The sequence below is a fragment of the Balaenoptera ricei genome, chromosome 1 (assembly GCF_028023285.1).
Source record: "Balaenoptera ricei isolate mBalRic1 chromosome 1, mBalRic1.hap2, whole genome shotgun sequence".
Classification (NCBI taxonomy): Eukaryota; Metazoa; Chordata; class Mammalia; order Artiodactyla; family Balaenopteridae; genus Balaenoptera; species Balaenoptera ricei.
This window is the reverse complement of record NC_082639.1, coordinates 50,904,905-50,924,153: the sequence shown is the minus strand read 5'-3', so window position 1 is coordinate 50,924,153 and position 19,249 is coordinate 50,904,905. Positions and strand designations below refer to the sequence as shown.

Below are 19,249 nucleotides of genomic sequence, written 5' to 3'. Positions count from 1 at the left end.
AAATCTGTCTATTCAAATTAGATCATCTTGAAGATTCCAAGTAACTAAGATTATGATATTGTTTGAAGTTGTTTTTCTAAGAGTGGTAAAGAATTTTTTCTAATCCATCTACAGTGTTTTTCAATGTCAATCATAAAAAACCTTTACAAAATGATGGCAATAATTAAATAAATAATTTCTGATATATAAAACCATGTAGCAGAAATAGGAGTCTGGTCTCATTGAAGATGTATTACCATGAAAGTAAGCTAATACAAAATCAGTATGACTATTAATTAATCAATTATGACCACAGGGCTTCCCAGGTGGCACAGTGGTTAAGAATCCACCTGCCAATGCAGGGGACACGGGTTCGAGCCCTGGCCGGGGAAGATCCCACATGCCACGGAGCAACTAGGCCCGTGCGCCACAACTACTGAGCCCATGTGCCACAACTACTGAAGCCCGCGTGCCTAGAGCCCATGCTCTGCAACAAGAGAAGCCACGACAATGAGAAGCCCACACACTGCAACGAAGAGTAGCCCCCGCTTGCCGCAACTAGAGAAAGCCCGTGCACAGCAACAAAGACCCAACACAGCCAAAAAAAAAAAATTAATTAATTAATTAATTTAAAAAAAATTATGACTACAGAATTGGCCCTGTTTGTCCTATTAAGAGTACAACTCATATTGTAGATATTACAACCCTAATCCTTATACAATGTTTGGCAAAAATTATGAAGTAATGGATTTAGGAACTTTTGATATTGTATAATTATATAAAAGGGGTCCAACCCAAACAGAATCACTTTACTGGTTAAGGTACCCAGCATTTGTGACTTAAAATGTCATTTACACAACATTTCATTATTGGTGGATTCATACAATTATGATTATTAATTCAATATAGATTTTAAATTTAATATTTTTTCCAAATCCAGTATTTCATGCATCAATTAACTCAAAAATAATAATCTCCATGTATTGATATCTTAAGATGACAACAGTGTAACTGAAGGAAACATTACAGTATAAGAAATTATATCACTCATTTAACCTGTTTCTTTCTCAGTAACTATAACTTGTGAACATGACCAGAACAAGTTTAAAATTAACATCTCTTGAATAGATAAGAATCCTGATTGCTCATTTAATTAAGATGTATCTCTATGAACAAGGAAGAAATAATCAGGTGGTAAAATTTTTTGTTCCTTACATGCAAGAATGCCTTGGCAACATATGCCTGTCATCACTGGAAAGGATAAAGTTTCAATAACCTTTAGAATACAAGTCTAAATTTTCTCCCTTGAAATTGGGTTTACAATTATTTCGGGAAGAGTGTGGAACACTACTTACATTTGATGAAGAACTTGTGCCATGGCAACTCCGTTAGTCAGCTGTTTCACATCCTGACAAGGTGCAGCAGTATTGAATGTCTGCAGCTAAAGTGACATAAAGCAAGTTACTTAACTGCTTTACTCCCCTCCCCCCTGAATTTATATACATGAATGAACACTAGAGAGAAAACTGTTTTGTTTAAATTCAGACCCTGCCAAACAAATGAAATTATACTAATACGTTTCTATGACTGTTATATTTTTATAAGAATACTTAACATTTCATAAAATCATTATCATACCTAAAATAGTCAACCATATTGATGTCATGTAGGAAGTACTTCAGAATTTCTGAAAAACACGTGTCGAACTCTTAAGATAGTAATAGTCTGTGTTTTGTCAATTTTTAGGAGAATAACATCAGGAAAAGAACTTTAAGATAACTTAACATCTGCAAGTTAAAATTTCACTCATATCATTTGGTAGGAAAACAAAAGCTAGAAATGCCAAGTCTAAAACTACCTAGTTAATCAATAAGCTCTAAATAAGGCAGGACTTCTGCCTGTTACCAACAGTTACCCTTAGAGCATGAACAGTCCAGGGCCCACCCATCACGTCAAGTTGTATCTATCTAGTTTGGCTTTAGATGCTACTAACTTTTCAAATCTCTGTGTGTTAAACATTCATGTACATTTTAAAAATAGAAGTGAAACAGTGGCAACTCTTCCTAATAAGCAAATACAAGATAGAGGAATTTTTTAAAAGCAAATTACAACAGAGCTCAATGGATTACATACTTTCTAGAAATCTAATCTCAATCCATAAATATCTTAAATTAAATATACTATGATTCTCTATTCCCACACATATTCATCTCCTTTACTATTCAATTATAATTCCTTAGTTTACCACCATAATACACCTTTAGTGGTTGTTGTATTTTGAGATTCTACAAATCTGTCTCCATTATCCTAATACAAAATGGAAGAATGACACAAACTACATATATCTAGCCACAGTTACTTTCAAAGCACAAAGATAAAGATACTTTACTGAGCTTCTACTCTACGTAGGGCACTGTAGTATAGGAAGGAGTTACAAGGGAAAAACACCAGGTTTCTACTCTCAAGTACCTTCAATCCAGAGTTAAGGAGAGGAGAAAAAGACACAAATCATTTGTAGAAGATGTCACTTCTAGTCTCATGACTGCAGTATGCACAAAATGTTCTGAAATATACAAGAGTTAACTAACCTAATTAGGGCTTGTATTTATTAAAGACTTCTTAGAGATGATTCCAATGGATGATCTTGAGTAAAGAAAGGGCCAGGGGAAGGAAACTTCAGGAAATAGCAACATGATAAAAGCACAAGTACAAGAAAAGACATGGTATTTTTAGGTAACATGCAGTTCAGTATTGCTGGATTTCTCTGCTTGTTCAGTGTTAAGGGAGACAACCAAGAGGGTAAAAAACAGGCATGGGTCAGAACTCAGAGTCATGGCAAGAAACTTGGAATTATCCTTAACGGTATTATCTATATCATGGGGAAACAGTAGAATAGTTTCTACCTCACAAGTTGGTTGTGAGAATTAAATAAATTAGCAAACACAGTGTACTTAGATCAGTGCCTGGCACGTGGTACAAACTCAACAGCTGTTAGCACATTAGCTATGAGTCAGGGTTTCTCAAAGTGTGGCGTCGAAGAACAATATGTATCAGAATCTCCAGACAAATTAAATCAGAAAATCCCCAAGTGATTCTTATGCACATCAGTTTTTTAGAACCATTGCTCTGGGTGATGAAGAATCACTAAAGAGTAACAAGGAAGAGACATCTTTAGTATGTTTTGGATAGCAGCAAGAGTGACACAGAGAATGGGAGAGAGTAGCTTTATGCTTGCTCAGTTAGAAGGCTCCTGCAATGGTCTTTCTGACAACATGGAATGCTAAGATTAGTTAGGGTAATGCTGACTTAACAGGACAGCATGAATTCATGGAATATTTAAAATATAAAATAAGAAGGATTTTGCAGTTGGGTGGATGTACAAGGAAGAAAAACCCCAGGGTTTAGGGCATCTTTAAAAGGAAGATAATCATATACATTCAGGTAAAATGTGTCTCCCACTTCTCAACCCTTCCTACTTACACATTACATCATTAAGTTTCTACAAAATGGGTATGATTAGTGATTTTTAAAAAGACAACTTCATGAGACACAGAATATTAGGCAAAATAGTAAAGAAATATGTAAAAGGAGTAAATACACTGAGTGCCTCATGGCCCACCACACCCAGATTAAGATCAATTTCTTCTTTTTACGGCCATGAAAAGTATTTCTTGGAAGCTCTTAAACTAGTTGCAAAATAAATTAGATAACAGAGAATGTCACTTCATTTGGCTAAATTGAAAGACTTTATAACCAAGAAGTGTGAATAAATTATAAAGCTCAGTGAGGGGAGTGAAGCCAAAGCAGTGGGACAAAAGAAAATGTACCCTTTCAGATTACTCTTCATAGAGGTGAAGATGCAAAAGTCTTTCGGTGAGTGACCCAAAAAGGACAAACAGGGCTTCCATCACTAAACACAGTGCTCTGGCAAATAGCATCTTACTTTCTTCTTTATTTTTAAATAAAGCAAACAATCAGAAATGTGGAAATGTTGTTCCTGAACTGCTTCAATACAAATGTCAAAGAAATCAAGGAAGAAAAGGGGTTTTCACCACTGATACCCAACAAAAACTCAACTCTGGGTCAACTCTATTCTCAAATTATTCTCACATTCTCTTCCTTCAGCTGCTCATTTCAGAAAGAGAATCACTGCTCTGAGTTTTAAGATCTTCATAAAAATGATTTGGCCTTTTTTTTGTTGTTGTTGTTATTTGGGCATACATTCGGTATTAGTTTTTCCTTCACCAGCATGTTGAAGTCAAAGAATGAAAGAACCAAGTAAACCATTAAGAAAAGCCTGGTCCAGCACTCTAATTTTATTGAAGAAATTAAAGTCCAAAGATTTAAAATTTTCAAATGTCACAGAGCCAAGAGGTAGAATTAAATTTATCTTCACACACGTACTTCAAACTCTCTCTACCATGTAAATGATGCCCAAATTTATCCTTCAGCCCTGAATTTTTTGCTAAGTAGCAGTATAACATTTCTAAGAACTAATTATTTTAAGGTGAGCTCCAAATCATAAAATATAACTTTTGAAGAACCGCCAAAACAGGCATCTCTTCACCTAACCAACTTTTCTTGATGACTTCTCTGTTAAGGATGGTTCTATTGTCCAAGAACAATGTCCAGTACTGAAAGAACACAGTTTACTACCAGCTGTCTTCTCACCTCCATCATAATGTTTTTTTAATCTTATATCTCCTACAACTTCCCCTCAACACGTAACATTACTTAGCTTGGCAGGGAGCACATTCATTAAGAGTCCACGGATATCATGACAAAGGTGTCTTCCATTACCTTCTTTCAATTTATCCTCAAAGAAGACTATTACATTACTGCTAGGAGTTCTTCCCTGTGTCTGGAAAACTCATTTCTCCTGATTTCTACTTGTTGAAATTCATCAATCCTCTATGAAACAGTTAAAAATTTATCCTAGGTATCTACAAAAACCTATATACTTAGTGGTGAATAATCAATGGTGAAATACTAGTCTCTGATGTCAGGACCAAGACAAGGATATTTACTATCATCACTTTGATTCAATGTTGTACTGCAGATCCTAGTCAGTTTTTGTTCCTGGGGATAAAGCAGAAAACAGGTCAGACGAGAGCTCTGACCCCAAAGTGCAAACGAGATGACTTCAGAAAATGTTAAGTGTTACAGACACAACAAAAAGGGATTAACGGGTTACAATGGGATAGGAGTAGGGGACAGGTAGGTCACTCACTGTCACTCACTGTCTCTGAAAGATGACAAGAGACCCAAGAACTGAATGGTGAGAAGCCAGCCAGCCATTGGAAGAACTAGAAGGAGGATATTTTAGGAAGACGGAAGAGAAGTTAAAAAGCCCTGATGCATTAAAAAAAAAAAAAAAAAAAAAAGAGAGCTTAACTTCAAGAAACAGAAAGTCAACACAGCATGGTGGGCACGGAGGAGTGTGGCATGACGCCAGTTTGCAGAAAGTTGGGGAGGTGAGGTAAGACCAACTATGCAGTAGCTGACGAACAGCAAAGTTCACTGGGAATCATCCAGAGAGGTAAAGAAAAGCCTAGAGGCAGGAACCTAAGAAACTAAGGCAGAAGATAATTTCACAAAGGAGCCATCAATTAAGATAAGGATAATATAATAGTTCCCAGTTTGCCAATCGCAGTACCTGAAGGCCTTAGAGAAAAGAGCTCAAGTGCAATGGGCTAAGGAGTAAATAAAAGCTCAAAAAGTATAAAGGCTGAGTACTTAAAAACGCAAGAAATATGACTGTGAAGGAAGGGGGGAATACAGTGTAGCTTTAATAGGGAGTGATGGCTCTTTCTTTTTCTTTTTAAGAGAGGGAAGATTAGAGCAAGTTTTCATGTAGAGAGGAAAGAGCTAATGGAAAGGAAAAAATAAATACCGAAAGGGGATAAATGACAGAGCAAAGTTTTAGAAGAGGTGAAAGAGGTGGATCTAGAGCCAGAGCCAAAGATAAGGAGGAGGTCGTTTTCCTGATGGGGAGAAGGTTTGGGGCTCAAACAGGGTACTGATAAAGGTTTGCAAAGAGAAGTAAGAGAGGAACTGTGTGGTAACTCTTAATCGTAAAGCTGGGTAGTGTATGGGAACAGGCGGATTTGGCTGTAGCAGCATTTGAGCAGCAACAGTCTGCACGCTAATTCCATTTTCTCCATAGTGTTTCAGCAGCCTGAGAGAGAACTGGAGAAGCAAACAACCAATTATACTCTGTCATCTATGATTCCTTATCTTTCCTTAGTTATAAATAATATTTTTACATGGGACTTCCCTGGCGGTCCAGTGCTTAAGACTGTGCTCCCAATGCAGGGGGCATGGGTTCGATCCCTTGTGTGGGGGAACTAAGATTCAACATGCCACATGGCGCAGCCAGAAAAATAAAATTAAATATAAATAAATAATATTTTTACAGTTTTTAAGGAATTTTGCCTTCCATTCTAAAAAATACACAGCTCTGCCTGCCACATCAATTAAAATTGAAAATTCTTTGATTATTCTTGATATCTTTCTTTCTCAGTGTCTTATACAGAGTAGGAACTTCACTATTTATTAATACTGATGAAAACAATGGATACAGTCACAAAATATTTTAAATTTGGAATACAATTCAAGAAAATCCTATACTTCACCACCAACTCTCATATAAGTCAATGACATCATAAAGACTAAGTTTACTAGGTAAGTCAGATGTTTAGAGCAACAATGCAACAGATTAGGATACACCCTTTAATTAGTCACTTGTTTAATAAAACACATCATTAGAAGTAATGTTGCCTTGTTCCATGACAGCCTTAAACATGGCATCTAAATCCCAATACTTCTTTTAAGTGAAAATACAGATGACCACTTAGCTAATTGCTTTTAACTCAGAAACTCGAGATGCTTGCATTCTACTTAAAGCAAAAGCTATTTACCTCCAAAGTGTAAAAGGTTGCTTTACATTATGGTTATTTCCAATATACTTCACACATTGTCAGAAACCTTCCCTAATTTCTCATTCTTTTGAATTACATGCATTGAGAGATAGACGGGGAATCTCATCAACCAATTACCGCCTCCTAATCCAGTCTGTTTACATTCCATTCTGCACACAGTCCCCTACACAAAACTAAACACCTGGTTTAGGGATGAGCATCATTGACAGCACCTTGTGGACCATCGAGCATCAACCTTGCCCAATGTGGGTTAGAAGCCACTCCTGAACGTCAGCTCTCTCTGATTGCTGAGCACCTCCAAAAGGTGACAGAGACATTGTTTTGCTGGCGGGAATAGTGGGGACAGATCCTGCATGTCCAAACCCAACAAATTAACAGAAGTACTAAACGTGGATAAAGTGCAAACGAAAATGCCAAGTTCTTTTCTTTAAGGAAAATGCTTGTCCATTGGAAGGGGAAGGGAACCAGTGAGAAAAAGGGAATACGAGCCCCCACCCTTAACATATCTTCTGATCCACGCAGGAAATACGTGGAAACATCTCTTCTAAGCGGCTTCTACAAAAATGGATGTCCTGGAGTCAGGGAGAAGCACTGATCCACGAACTAAAACCACCTCTTGGTCACCTGCGTCCAAGTCGAGGAAGGTGGTTGCAGTGGGAGGGAGGTTTCAGAGGGGATCTTCACTCCCAAGTGGCACAAAGGTCACTATGGGAAGGCAGTTCATCAGACGGAAGGCAAGGGTGTCGGTGGCCCAGAAAGTCTAGGGCTTGGGCGCAGGGCAGGGGCAGAAAATGGGAGAGCGGGGAGTAAAGGGATGGGCGCTTGGCTCCCGCCACAGCTGTTAGGAGCACGATCAGGGCGGTAAGATGATCCTCCTCCGTCCCGCCCCCCAGAGCTCCCTTTACCCTCCCCCCGCCCTCAAAGACATACACACAGGCACACTCACTCATGGACGCACACCTGCCCCGCGACCCGTAGGTGGCACTCTCGCGGTCAAGGGCGACTGGAGGCGCGGAGGTCAGTAAGCGGAGTCCGAGGCGCAGGTGGCCCCCGCTACGGCGCAGGTGGTCCCCGCTGCTCCGCAGGCTCACCTGAGAGGTGCCAGTGACCAGGCACCCCCCCCCCAGGACCTCTGCGCGGTCCCCCGGCCCCCCTCGCCCCCTCGTACTCACCCAGATGATGAGGCTGTCGCACAGTGGCAGCTCAGACTGCGGAAGCGGCTGCGTCTCTTCCATGGCTGGGACAGCCGTCAACTACACCGCTGACACCAAAACCTCCCTCCTCCCCGCGCTCCGCCAGGCGCCGGCGTCGAGAACCTGCTCGCCCGCCGGGAAAGCTCGGTAGCCAGGCCCAGCGCCCGCGCCGCTCACGCGCGAAGCCTCGCGCTGCCGACGTCGCCGGCGTAACCCCCTCCTCGCCGCTGCCCCTGCCCCGCCCCGCAGTTCGCCCCCTCCCCTGTCTGGCCCTGGCCGCGCTGCTCGGCACCTGAGCCCCGCCCCCTCCCCTCCCTTTTTCTCCCCGCCGTCCTCCCACCCGTCCTTCCCACTCCGGCACACCTCTCCCCGCCGCAATGAGTGACCTGGGCGCGCACCAGTCACAAAGAAGATAGGTGCCGGAGGGGGACGGGTGGGGCGGGGAGGGGGCGGGAAGAGCGGGAATAGGTTGAGCAGGAGGGATTGCTGATTGGAGGCGCCCTCTTGGGCTTCGACCAATCAACGTGAGACAAGACAGTGCCTCCTGGAGAACGAGCGAGAGGGTGGGAAGGGGTTTATGACCTGGCAGGTGCAGCTAGGGTTGGGGGGGCAGCGAGTGCGCGTGCGCGATGGGGGGTTGCCGAGGCGCAGCCCCAAGGGCAGAAGCGGCCGCGGGGGCCTAAGAGTACACAGGGCCGTCTCGGGCATCTTCCCGCCTCCTTCCTCGCCGGTAGGGCAGCTCCTGGCTACAGCTATGGAGACCCACACTCTGCTTCCACCACGTCTGCAGAAATAGATCCTACCCGTGAATAAAAACCACTCTAGATAGGGAGAGTTGATTTTCTTCTAGGCTCTCATTAGAAAAGGATATTTTAATTTGCAGATAAGGCAAAGAAATGTGTTTCCTATGGGGGAAAAATACTATAAAGCTGCTTAAATCAAATAAGCTCTCACGAGATCACAAACCATGGGCAATTTTATTTTAAATGGGGCAAAAGGTAGGAAAATGAAAAATGAAATGATCTTTTAGTTTTCAAAAAACATGGAAGATATCAATGTACAATGCTTCTTATTTTTCTTTAACGGTTGAAAACTTGTCTTTTCTGAGAATGTTCATGGGGGAGGGGGAGGTGTAAAATTGGAAACTCTCCAAGGTACTGATGTATAGCTTAGGCTATTGAAATGGGCTGGCATATTGTTAGTCTTGCTGTTGATTTCCATCACTTCACTCATTCATAAACTCATCAATTCATGCTCTGTGTAAAAATGCAGCTGGATCCTTTATATTACTGCATCTTTATACTTAGACATTGAAAGTTTAAAACCGATGGATGACTGCAATTAAAAGGCCCCCAATATAAATCAGTCTCATTCTAAAAATACAGTACATGCATTTGCTATTGAGTCCCTTAACATTATTCCAGAACTTTCTTACCCTGTGTGGAGTATTTTATACTTCTGGACACTAGCAACATTAGTAATATGACAATGAAAAGTAAAAGATCTAAGAATTGAAGACTTTGTCTGAGTCCTTACTCCTCACTGGCAATGATGACAGCTTTCTCCTCTGGAACCCAACCACCACATTCCTGAAATAATGCTAATGACGCTAACCTGCCCTGCATACCTCACAGAGGCAAAAATGATAACGGATGTGGAAGATTTTTATGAATTAAAAACTCCTTTGCAAATATGAGTTACTGCAATCATATATGCTTAGAAGTGTATGAGAACACTTACTGCTAAGAGCCACAGCTGATTAAACTACTTGAAGTATTTAAGAAGAGTAACTGAGGGGCAACTGAGTTATCCTTCTGGGCTCTATACAAGCAGAGAATAGATCCTTCGGGAAGGATGCCCAGTTGTCCTCATGATACTAGAGCTAATGGGAAAATATGTGAAGGACATGATTGTGAATTCAGAGAAGAAGAAATACAAATATTGCAAACAAATATGAAAAGTTAGAAAAGTGCAAAACATGAATCATTGAAATAAAACAACACAAAATAATGTTGAAAAGAGTAAAGTACACTTTCATATACAACTGGAACAAGCATTTTAGAATATTTTTCTAAGTTTTTAATTATAAAGTTAGCTTGCATTACATTATACCAGGGGAAAAAAAGATATTAAAGAAATGCCTGATACAATATAGGCTGTTATTTTCCAACTTTTGGCATTCGTTTCTATAAGTCAGCATCCATATTTGGAGAATTGAATAAAACTAACTAACTTTTAAGCACTAGCCATGGAATTATAAATTGGCACAATCTTTCTGAAAAGTTTTTGAGAATAGATATCAAGAATCTTTAAAACGTTCAAAGCCTTTAAGTAAATTTTACTTCCAGAATCTATTCAAAGAAAATAATCAGATGCCAACAAAGTTGTTGATTGCAGTGCTATTTATCAAAGCAAAAAAAGAAACAGCCATTAAATGTCTGAAAGAGGAATAATTAACTACATTATGATATATCCATACAATAAAATATATTGTAGTTCTTAAATTATTTTGAAAGAAGTTTAATTACTCAGGAAAATGCTTACAAAATAATATTAAAATTAAAAAGTGATGATACAAATCTGTACATATAGTATGGGATTTCTCTCTCTCTCTGTATATATATAAACACATATCTGTGTATGCATGTGTGTGTATATATGTATGTATATACACACACTGAGAGAGAGGAGAGACTAAAGGAAATAAACAAAAATGTGAATAGTAATAATGATAATATCTAGGTTTTGGAATAATTGGTAAGTGTTACCTTCTTTGTACTTTACAATAATTTTGAAAATTTCTATAGTGATCTTATCATCTGTAAACTCAAATAATACTTGTATATTTCTGCACATTTCTATATTGCTTAGGGATTTTTTTGGTGGTAAGTGGGTGAGATCAAACCTGGTAACTATAAAGAAAACAGTGTTATTGCAAGTGTAGAAAATCTCACAGATTCGGAGAAAAATCTGAAGAACTCTGCATGGGAAAGGGCAGGTCCCAGGGCAGCTCATCAGATCTAGGTAGCAAAAATTATAAGAAGTCTTTTCAGGAGAGCACCACCCAGATGAATATGATAAAATGGTTGCAAGTCTTTCTGAGTCATTCTGTTCAAGATTCAAGTTGCAGGAAGGGCATCTGATGGGTCTATCAGGGATATGTGTCCAACCTTTTGCCAGAAAAGGACAAAGGACCTCGACTGGCTGCCCCACCAGGACTGCAGACCCAAGTTGAAATCATGGGGTGGTTGCCCCATGTGGATGGAGTAGGGGAGTTGGATGACTGCAGACAAAAACAAAAACAGCAATTCTCTCCACATTTTCTCATATCGTTGCTGTGAAGACCAAACGCATATAAAATGCCTAACAGAATTCCTAGCTCATAATAGTTGCTCAATCTATTTTAACTATTATTTACACTGTGTGTATGTCTTAAGGTGTGTGTGTGGGGGTGTGTGTTTGCACTCATGAAAAAAACTTAAAGAAGATATATTAAAATGTTTGTAGAGGTTATTCACTGTGATTATTTTTTTTATTTTCCTATTTTACCAAAATGAACTAATATTACCTTTTTAAAATAAACCGAAAAATTTTTAAGAGAAAGACTAGGTCAGGATGAGATTTTAAGCTCTGAATTGGACTCTAAGTGGATGGATACATGATAAAAGGAGAAAATCCTTGATTAAGTACCTTAAAAAGAATTGTAGTAGGCTCTCTTGCAAAGAGGAAATCTATGTCTTGCACACACAAACCATGGAGTGAAAAAATGGAGAAGTCTAAGGTTTTCTCTGCTGATATGTAGATACCCTGAATGGCTGAGGGTGTTCACCAGCTAGAAGAAAACCCTGGCCTGGACAGGCATGGAACTAGACGTTCAAAAAGAGCAGCCATTCTAGCAGAGTCACCATATCAGCAGCAGACAATCCAGTGGACCTCGCCAGCAAAGCATTCATTCCTGAAGCATTCCCCCACACAGAAGATCCAACATCCGATCAGCATCGAGATCCACCGTCAGTTAAATGCAACAGGAGACATTTCTAGACTGTAACAGTTTTCAGAATCTGGGAGATGTTTTGGAATAAGAATGCCCAGGCCCTGGGAAAGGGGATTTACAAGCCCTAGGTAGGGAAGAGAGATGATGACAAAAATTGACATTTTAAAACAGCTTCTAGTTCTCAGGCCTGTGATCACAGTCAGTGCAAGTGCCTAGCTCTGTTAAATACTGTACTGGGTTTAGGGAAGCAAGACCAATCCCAAACACTAACCATGGGTGAGTTTTAGCCTTTGATAAAGAGACAATCTTGGACAGAATTGACTTGGGCACTCAGTAGATCTGAACTTTTAGGTGATGGGGTTAGGACAAACTTCATCCCCACAGGTATTTTCAGCCCTGGTGACTACTGAGAAAGAAACTGGAGAAAGGGGATCAAGGATGTGGACTACCTCCCACTGTGTATAAAAGGGAATACTTCACCCTGGCCAGGAACTCACTCCTGTTATGAAATTAATGTTCATTTGGAGACTGTACATGACACTGAGAATTTTGCTTCTGGGGCTTTTATAGACTTACATGATTTTATATCACTTAATGATACTGCTTTTTAATGCATTTTAGTTCAGTATTTACAAGTGATGTTATTACTAACCTGTTGGGTTGCCCAAAAAGAGATTATTCTAGGGTTTCAATGAAGAAGTTCAAGCCAAGTACAAGTTCAAATTAAGGGTGAAGTCATCTCTGTCACTGATGAATGTACATCTACAATGCAAGGGATTTTAAATTTATACTATAAGAAAAAATTGCAAGAAGTGACTCCGAGATGGAGATTAGCATGCAAAAGGTTTATTAAGAAGTGCTCTTGGGAATAACAGCCATGGAAGGGAAGGAAAGGAAGCAGAAGTGCTCAGAGGGAGAAAGAAGGAAGGCTGTGATGCAGTCCTACTGAAAGTCCCAACCAATCCCTGGGGAGCTCTGAAGCTGGAATGACCCTTCTGAGTTGTCTGAGTTTGGATGAAGGGGGCTTGATCCTTATGCCACCATGTTGACGAGTCCTTGGATGTGGACTATCGTGGAAAGGTGGCATGACAGCTTAGGCAATTCACAAAGGCTGATGGCTGTCTGCCAACAGCACTCCCACATGTTGGGATCTGGGTATCACAGCACAGTATCATCTGAACAGCAGTAATGCCCACAGTCATTTAGGTAGAGGTGGGGGTACCATCACTCAGAACGGTAAAGCATGGTTCAGAAAAAGCATGGACAGGTAACCTTAACTGGGGCAATAGTATCATAACCACAAAGTTAAAATAGTCACATAGGAAGCATGTTGGTATTCTTGGTTCTTGCATTGAGAAGGCACCAAAATGGAAAGGGATCGTAGCCACAGTTATAATTTCATGTAGGGGCTTGGTGTCAAATCACTAAACAAATGCTGCCTTAGAGAATTTAAAACTGGAGTGCCTGGGGAAACAAAAGTTATGAAAGATAAATCACAACGTAGGGTGATATTATCAATTGCATTTTACACTGATGGGAAGGAATGATTAGTTTGCCATTTATTGAGTGAAAATAAATATAACTATTTCATTTATTAAGCATATTTTAAACTCACTCCAAAGCTCTAAGTCAAATAAAATTGGACCAGATTATTTTATCTTGTCCTAAGGAACTCAGATGAGAAAAAAATGTAATAGCAAGGTATATGGTCTCAAAAGCTATGCTTTCAAAAACATAAAAACAACAGGTAGCAAAAATAAACATTTAGTAAAATGTACTGATGATGTAACCAACCTAAAGTATCACTTAGACATATAAATCCTGTACTTTCTAGCTCAGCTTATTTAAGTGAATTACAAGACATGTCGTCATTTTACACTCTGTTAGAAGAGATGATCCACATGCCTCCTTCTGTTGGTGACCTGTTTCCTCTATACAAAAATCCTTCTAATCCATGTAAGCAGATTTTTAAAATAAAATCTAAACACTGACACATAGTGGCTAATCACTTAATCCACAGATGTTTGTCTCTAAAAAGCAAGCAAAATCTAACTTTACAGTATAACTACCCAAGGTAGCTCCTATTGTTTTCAAGGGTATTGAAAATAAATATTTTAAAATAAGAAGTTCTTTAATTTACATTATATAAATGGAAAGTGAATAAAATCACATTCATGAGACAAGGTTCGCAGAAATAATAATAAGAGCATGATTTCTAAGAATGACAGGGGTCACTGTGCTAGAGATACTGCTTATATTTTATTATAGCTTGAGAAAACTATACTTGAAACCATTGTGGCTAAACATGGTATTCTGAAACCTCCACACATATATCAGTTGAAAATACAGGAAGTGATTTTTGCCTGAGGAAATGTATCTTCCTCACTCTCCATATGTTAGATAATATAACTTTACAGAATTTAATACATCTTAAGATACCAAAATGCTAAAAGGAAGAAATTTATCAGATCATTTAAGGACAGAAGAAGGGGGGAGCTATCTAGCCATAAAAAGTTGGGCTGTAAAAACAAAGACAGAAATGCCAGGAAAGATGTGAGATGGGTTTGTTAATATGAGCAGTTGTAGGAAATACCTAGAAGTCCAGTTATGGTTAATAAAATTTTTGAAATGATTTAACCAAATAAATAAATACTGTGTTATATGATTTGGAAATATTTTCCAGATATCCACAAAACAAAACAAAACAAACATAAGTTAAAAAACTGATCAGGGCTTAGCCTTAGAGAGAAAAGAGAGAAGCTGCACATTTCATTAACGTATGGGACTTCACGCTGCAACAGTGTTTTGTATGAACATGATTGGTAACCATGAAGATATCCAATCCTGAGGCCATAAAGACCTACGACAACAACAGCAACAATAATAACAGCTAAAATTTATGGAGTACTTATTAGGTGCTAAGCTCTATTCTAAGTGCTTCATCTTTGCTAATTCATTATCCTCAACAGACTGACAAGGTAGGTAACACTTTTAATCTTTATTTTATAGATGAAGAAACGGATCATATAATGAATAAATTGCATACTTCAGAAAATCTGTTTTCAAATGTAAAGAGGAGAATTTTCCTAGCGGAGATCAGAACCATTTTTTTAAGCTTTATTGAAGTATAATTGATATACAAACATTTACACACATTTAATATATGCATATTGATGAGTTTGGACATCTGTGTATACTCATGATGCCATCACCATAATCAAAGTTCTAAACTCAGCCATCACCTCCAAAAATTGTGTTCTTTTGTGTGTGTGTGTGTGTGTGTGTGTGTGTGTGTTTTGTGGTTAGAACTGATTTTTTAAAAGACAATCATTACAAAATAAAATATAGCATGTACAGTTCTTCAGTCATTGTTTCTGTACTTTCCCTTGCTACTGAAATATTTCTTCAGGCAGTCAAGATTCTTTTTGTTTAACACTGTGAAGCGAGCGAAGCCATCATGTCTAGATGAGTGAAATTAATTGTCGCTGTTAGAGAATCTGCTGACTGAAGGCTAGTGACTAAAACACATGACTGAGAGACCTTGAATGGATGAAGATTTTGACATTTTTTATCTGAAGATGAGCTGGACCTGTTATTTCGAATACAATTTTTCTTATAAACTTCACATGATTTTTCTGAGGAATAATTAAGTTGACCATTTGGACTGAATAACTGGCCTACTCTTGGGGGTGTATTTTTTTTATGTTCAAATTGGTTTTTAGGCTATAGTTGTCACATTCTCTCTCTCTCTCCATATATATATTTCAATAGAACAAAAAAAAATTACCCTTTACCCTTAAATCTTCTAAGAATAAGGGCATTCTCTTACATAACCACATATATAATTATCACACTTGGGAAATTTAACATTGATAAAATATTATTATTAAATATGCAATCCTTCTTTAAATTTACCTAATTGTCCCCAATTATTTTCCCCACTCTGGAATCCAAAAATCAAGAAATCAAGGACCGTGCGTTGTGCTTATTGCCAAGTTGCTTTAGGCTCCTCTAATCTAGGTCAGTTCCCCAGCCTGTGTGTGTGTGTGTGTGTGTGTGTGTGTGTGTGTGTGTGTGATTTCATGACAGCAACATTTTTGAATAGTCCAGTCCAGTAAGATTTGTCAGGTTGTCTCTTCATGACCAGATTTGGTTTAACCATTTTTAGCAGAGATTATATAGGAGCTCAGTGTGTCGCCTTGGCAGGAATATGACATTGGATTGTCTGCTTATGGGAGATGTTAGATTTTATAATTTAGTCAGATAGTGTCCACCAGATTTCTCCATTGTAAAGATGTTTTCCATTGTAATTACTTAGTAATTTGAGACTGTGTGAATATATGGTTCCCCAAAAGTTTGTCACCCAGTGCTTTCTTCTATTGTTAATTATTGCCTAAATTAATTATTACCATGGTGGTCACAAAATGGTGCTTTTCTACTTCCATTATTCTTTTTACATCTATTAGCTGACATTATTCTGTTAAAAAAAAGAGACTTTTCCTCTTATCTCCATATCCACCTTCTATTTTTAAAGTATAAATATGGACTCATAAATGTGTTTTTATTCAATATGATATAATAAATTCTTGCCACTATTTTTTTTTAATCATTAAACTGTCCCAAGTTCAGCCAATGGGAACCCCTTCAAGTTGGCTTCTGAGTCATTTCTTCATACTTCTACTGTTTTTTAAGCTCTTCCATACACAAGATGTTCCAGGTTCCCTTTGTATTGTACTTTCCTGTCCCTATCTTGACACCAGTCATTTCTCAAAGAAGCCCTGGCTCCATTTTATGGGGAATGGTGTTTAGTAAGCCTGAATTTCTATGACCAAAGCAGGTTACATTTCCTAATTATAATTTCATTCCTTGGACATTGGATTTTAGTTCTGTGTTAAAATAATAACATCCCTGTAAAAACTAAAATATTGAACCTAATAGCCATTTACACTTCAGGGTGAAAGTATTTATCAGCTCGTATATATATATATATATATATATATTTTTTTTTTAAAGGTAATTTTAAATTTATTTATTTATTTATTTATTTTTGGCTGTGTTGGATCTTCGTTTCTGCGCGAGGGCTTTCTCCAGTTGCGGCGAGCGGGGGCCACTCCTCATCGCGGTGCGCGGGCCTCTCACTATCGCGGCCTCTCTTGTTGCGGAGCACAGGCTCCAGGCGCGCAGGCTCAGTAGCTGTGGCTCACGGGCCCAGTTGCTTTGCGGCATGTGGGATCCTCCCAGACCAGGGCCCGAACCCGTATCCCCCGCATTGGCAGGCGGATTCTCAACCACTGCGCCACCAGGGAAGCCCTCAGCTCGTATATTTTATAAGGGATTGGAGGCAGAGAGAATGAGGACTCTGGACAATGTGAAAGGGGGGGGTGGGGGCAGTGGAGAAGTGAGACGGGTCCATGGATGGAAAGAAAGCTAACATCAATTTCTTCTATTCCGGGCACCATCACGTACACAATTTAAATTAATCCTTACAACAATCCTTAGTTTTGCAAATGAGGAAGTAACTTCTTCAAAGTTGCAATACGTATGGCAGATAGCCCAGAACTAAAACCCTTTTTTTTTTTTTTTAAAGATTTAATTCTTTTTAATTATTTATTTATTTATTTATTTATGGCTGTGTTGGGTCTTCGTTTCTGCGCGAGGGCTTTCTCTAGTTATGGCAAGCGGGGGCCACTCTTCATCGTGGTGCGCGGGCCTCTCACTATCGCGGCCTCTCTTGTTGCGGAGCACAGGCTCCAGACGCGTAGGCTCAGTAATTGTGGCTCACGGGCCCAGTTGCTCCGTGGCATGTGGGATCTTCCCAGACCAGGACTCGAACCCGTGTCCCCTGCATTGGCAGGCAGACTCTCAACCACTGCGCCACCAGGGAAGCCCTAAAACCCTTTTTGTTTGGCCCCAAAAGCCTCATCTGTGCCTTCTACTATCCCATTCTGTTCCCCAAGCCAAGCTAGGAGGTCTGTGAGCTAAAAGGACAAGTACCACCCACTTCAAGTCTCGAGAATAGCAAACTATGGTCATGCTGCTTTCCCTGCTCCACTTGAAGTTGTTCATTGTGACTTGCATGCAGAGCTACCCTCACAAGTATTGTCCTTCAGTTGAGAATAAGGTTCAAACATTTCTCTCTACTGCTCAGGAAGTCTGTGGGAAATAATTCTATTTCATTTGCTTTCAGTGTTGATTCAAAAAGAACAGATAGGCATCTCAAACTGAATGCTGTCTCAGTTGGATTATTCATTACAAGTACTGCCTGTTGCCACAAGTTGGTGCTAGTGGTGGGAAAGCTTGTTGTAGGCTTGTCAGAGATAACTGAGGCAAGTTGCCTGAAAAACAATGTCACGTACAAAGCCCAGAAGAACATGCTTTTCTCCCCTTCTTATTATTGCCATGGTCAAGTTTCTGAACTCTCTTGGTTCTCAGTTTTCTCACTGTAAATGGGGATAATAATAGCTTGCGTACCTGAAGGAAGGAGGCAGGATATCTAGGACATCAACAACCACCTATTAAGTATCTTCTATAGACAGAACATTTCCTTTGACACTGGAAATGTGCAAAAGTATACGGCAGAGTGTCTACCCCTTACTATGCTTGCCATCTAATTGGGGATGCTGAACTTGCCTATAAAAAAAGGCAAATCAATTTTGTAACACACCATGTGAGTGTCAAAGACAAGAGAAATGATTAATTACCAAGGACATTATAAGCTTCCCAATTTAAAATAATAATAAAATACAACTTTCTCTTTTTTCTACCAATGTTTTAGAAATGAAAATAAGAAACAAGGAAAGAAGGGGCAAAGGAACAATGGAACAAATGAAGAGAGGGAGAAGGGAAAGGAAAAAACACAAGAGGAGCAATAATGGTAACTACATAGGTAAATAAAAAGTCAATATTAATGTATTTTTACTTTGTAACTACTTGTTTTTCCTATATGATTTAAAGAAAATGGCATAAAATAATAATTATAAGTCTATTTTGATGGGTACACAAAGTATAAAAAGTAATTTGTGACAATAACATAAAGGGAGGGATGGAATTGTACAGGAACAAACATTTTGTACATAACTGAAGCTAAGCTGATACTAATTCAAACTAAATTGTTATGAATTAAAATGCTAATTGTAATCTCT

General features: G+C 39.0%; 2 protein-coding genes across 4 annotated transcripts in view; one reads left to right on the top strand and one right to left on the bottom strand.

Moving 5' to 3' along the window:
- The window catches only part of HOOK1 (hook microtubule tethering protein 1), a 64,230-nt gene extending 55,936 nt beyond the window's left edge, over window positions 1–8,294 (bottom strand). For all 3 annotated transcript variants that reach the window (XM_059898966.1, XM_059898983.1, XM_059898976.1), the window contains exons 1-2: window positions 8,093–8,294; window positions 1,335–1,420 (exon numbers count right to left, since the gene is read on the bottom strand). In XM_059898966.1, the coding sequence (XP_059754949.1) occupies window positions 1,335–1,420; window positions 8,093–8,155 (149 nt within the window). In that variant the 5' untranslated portion in view covers window positions 8,156–8,294. The remainder of the gene's footprint in view (window positions 1–1,334; window positions 1,421–8,092) is intronic.
- LOC132350016 (cytochrome P450 2J2) overlaps window positions 1–18,916 on the top strand; it is a 155,558-nt gene extending 136,642 nt beyond the window's left edge. The window contains exon 10 of the transcript XR_009497795.1: window positions 18,883–18,916. The gene's annotated coding sequence lies outside the window, so the exon portion shown is untranslated. The remainder of the gene's footprint in view (window positions 1–18,882) is intronic.
- Window positions 18,917–19,249: the final 333 nt, after the last annotated feature.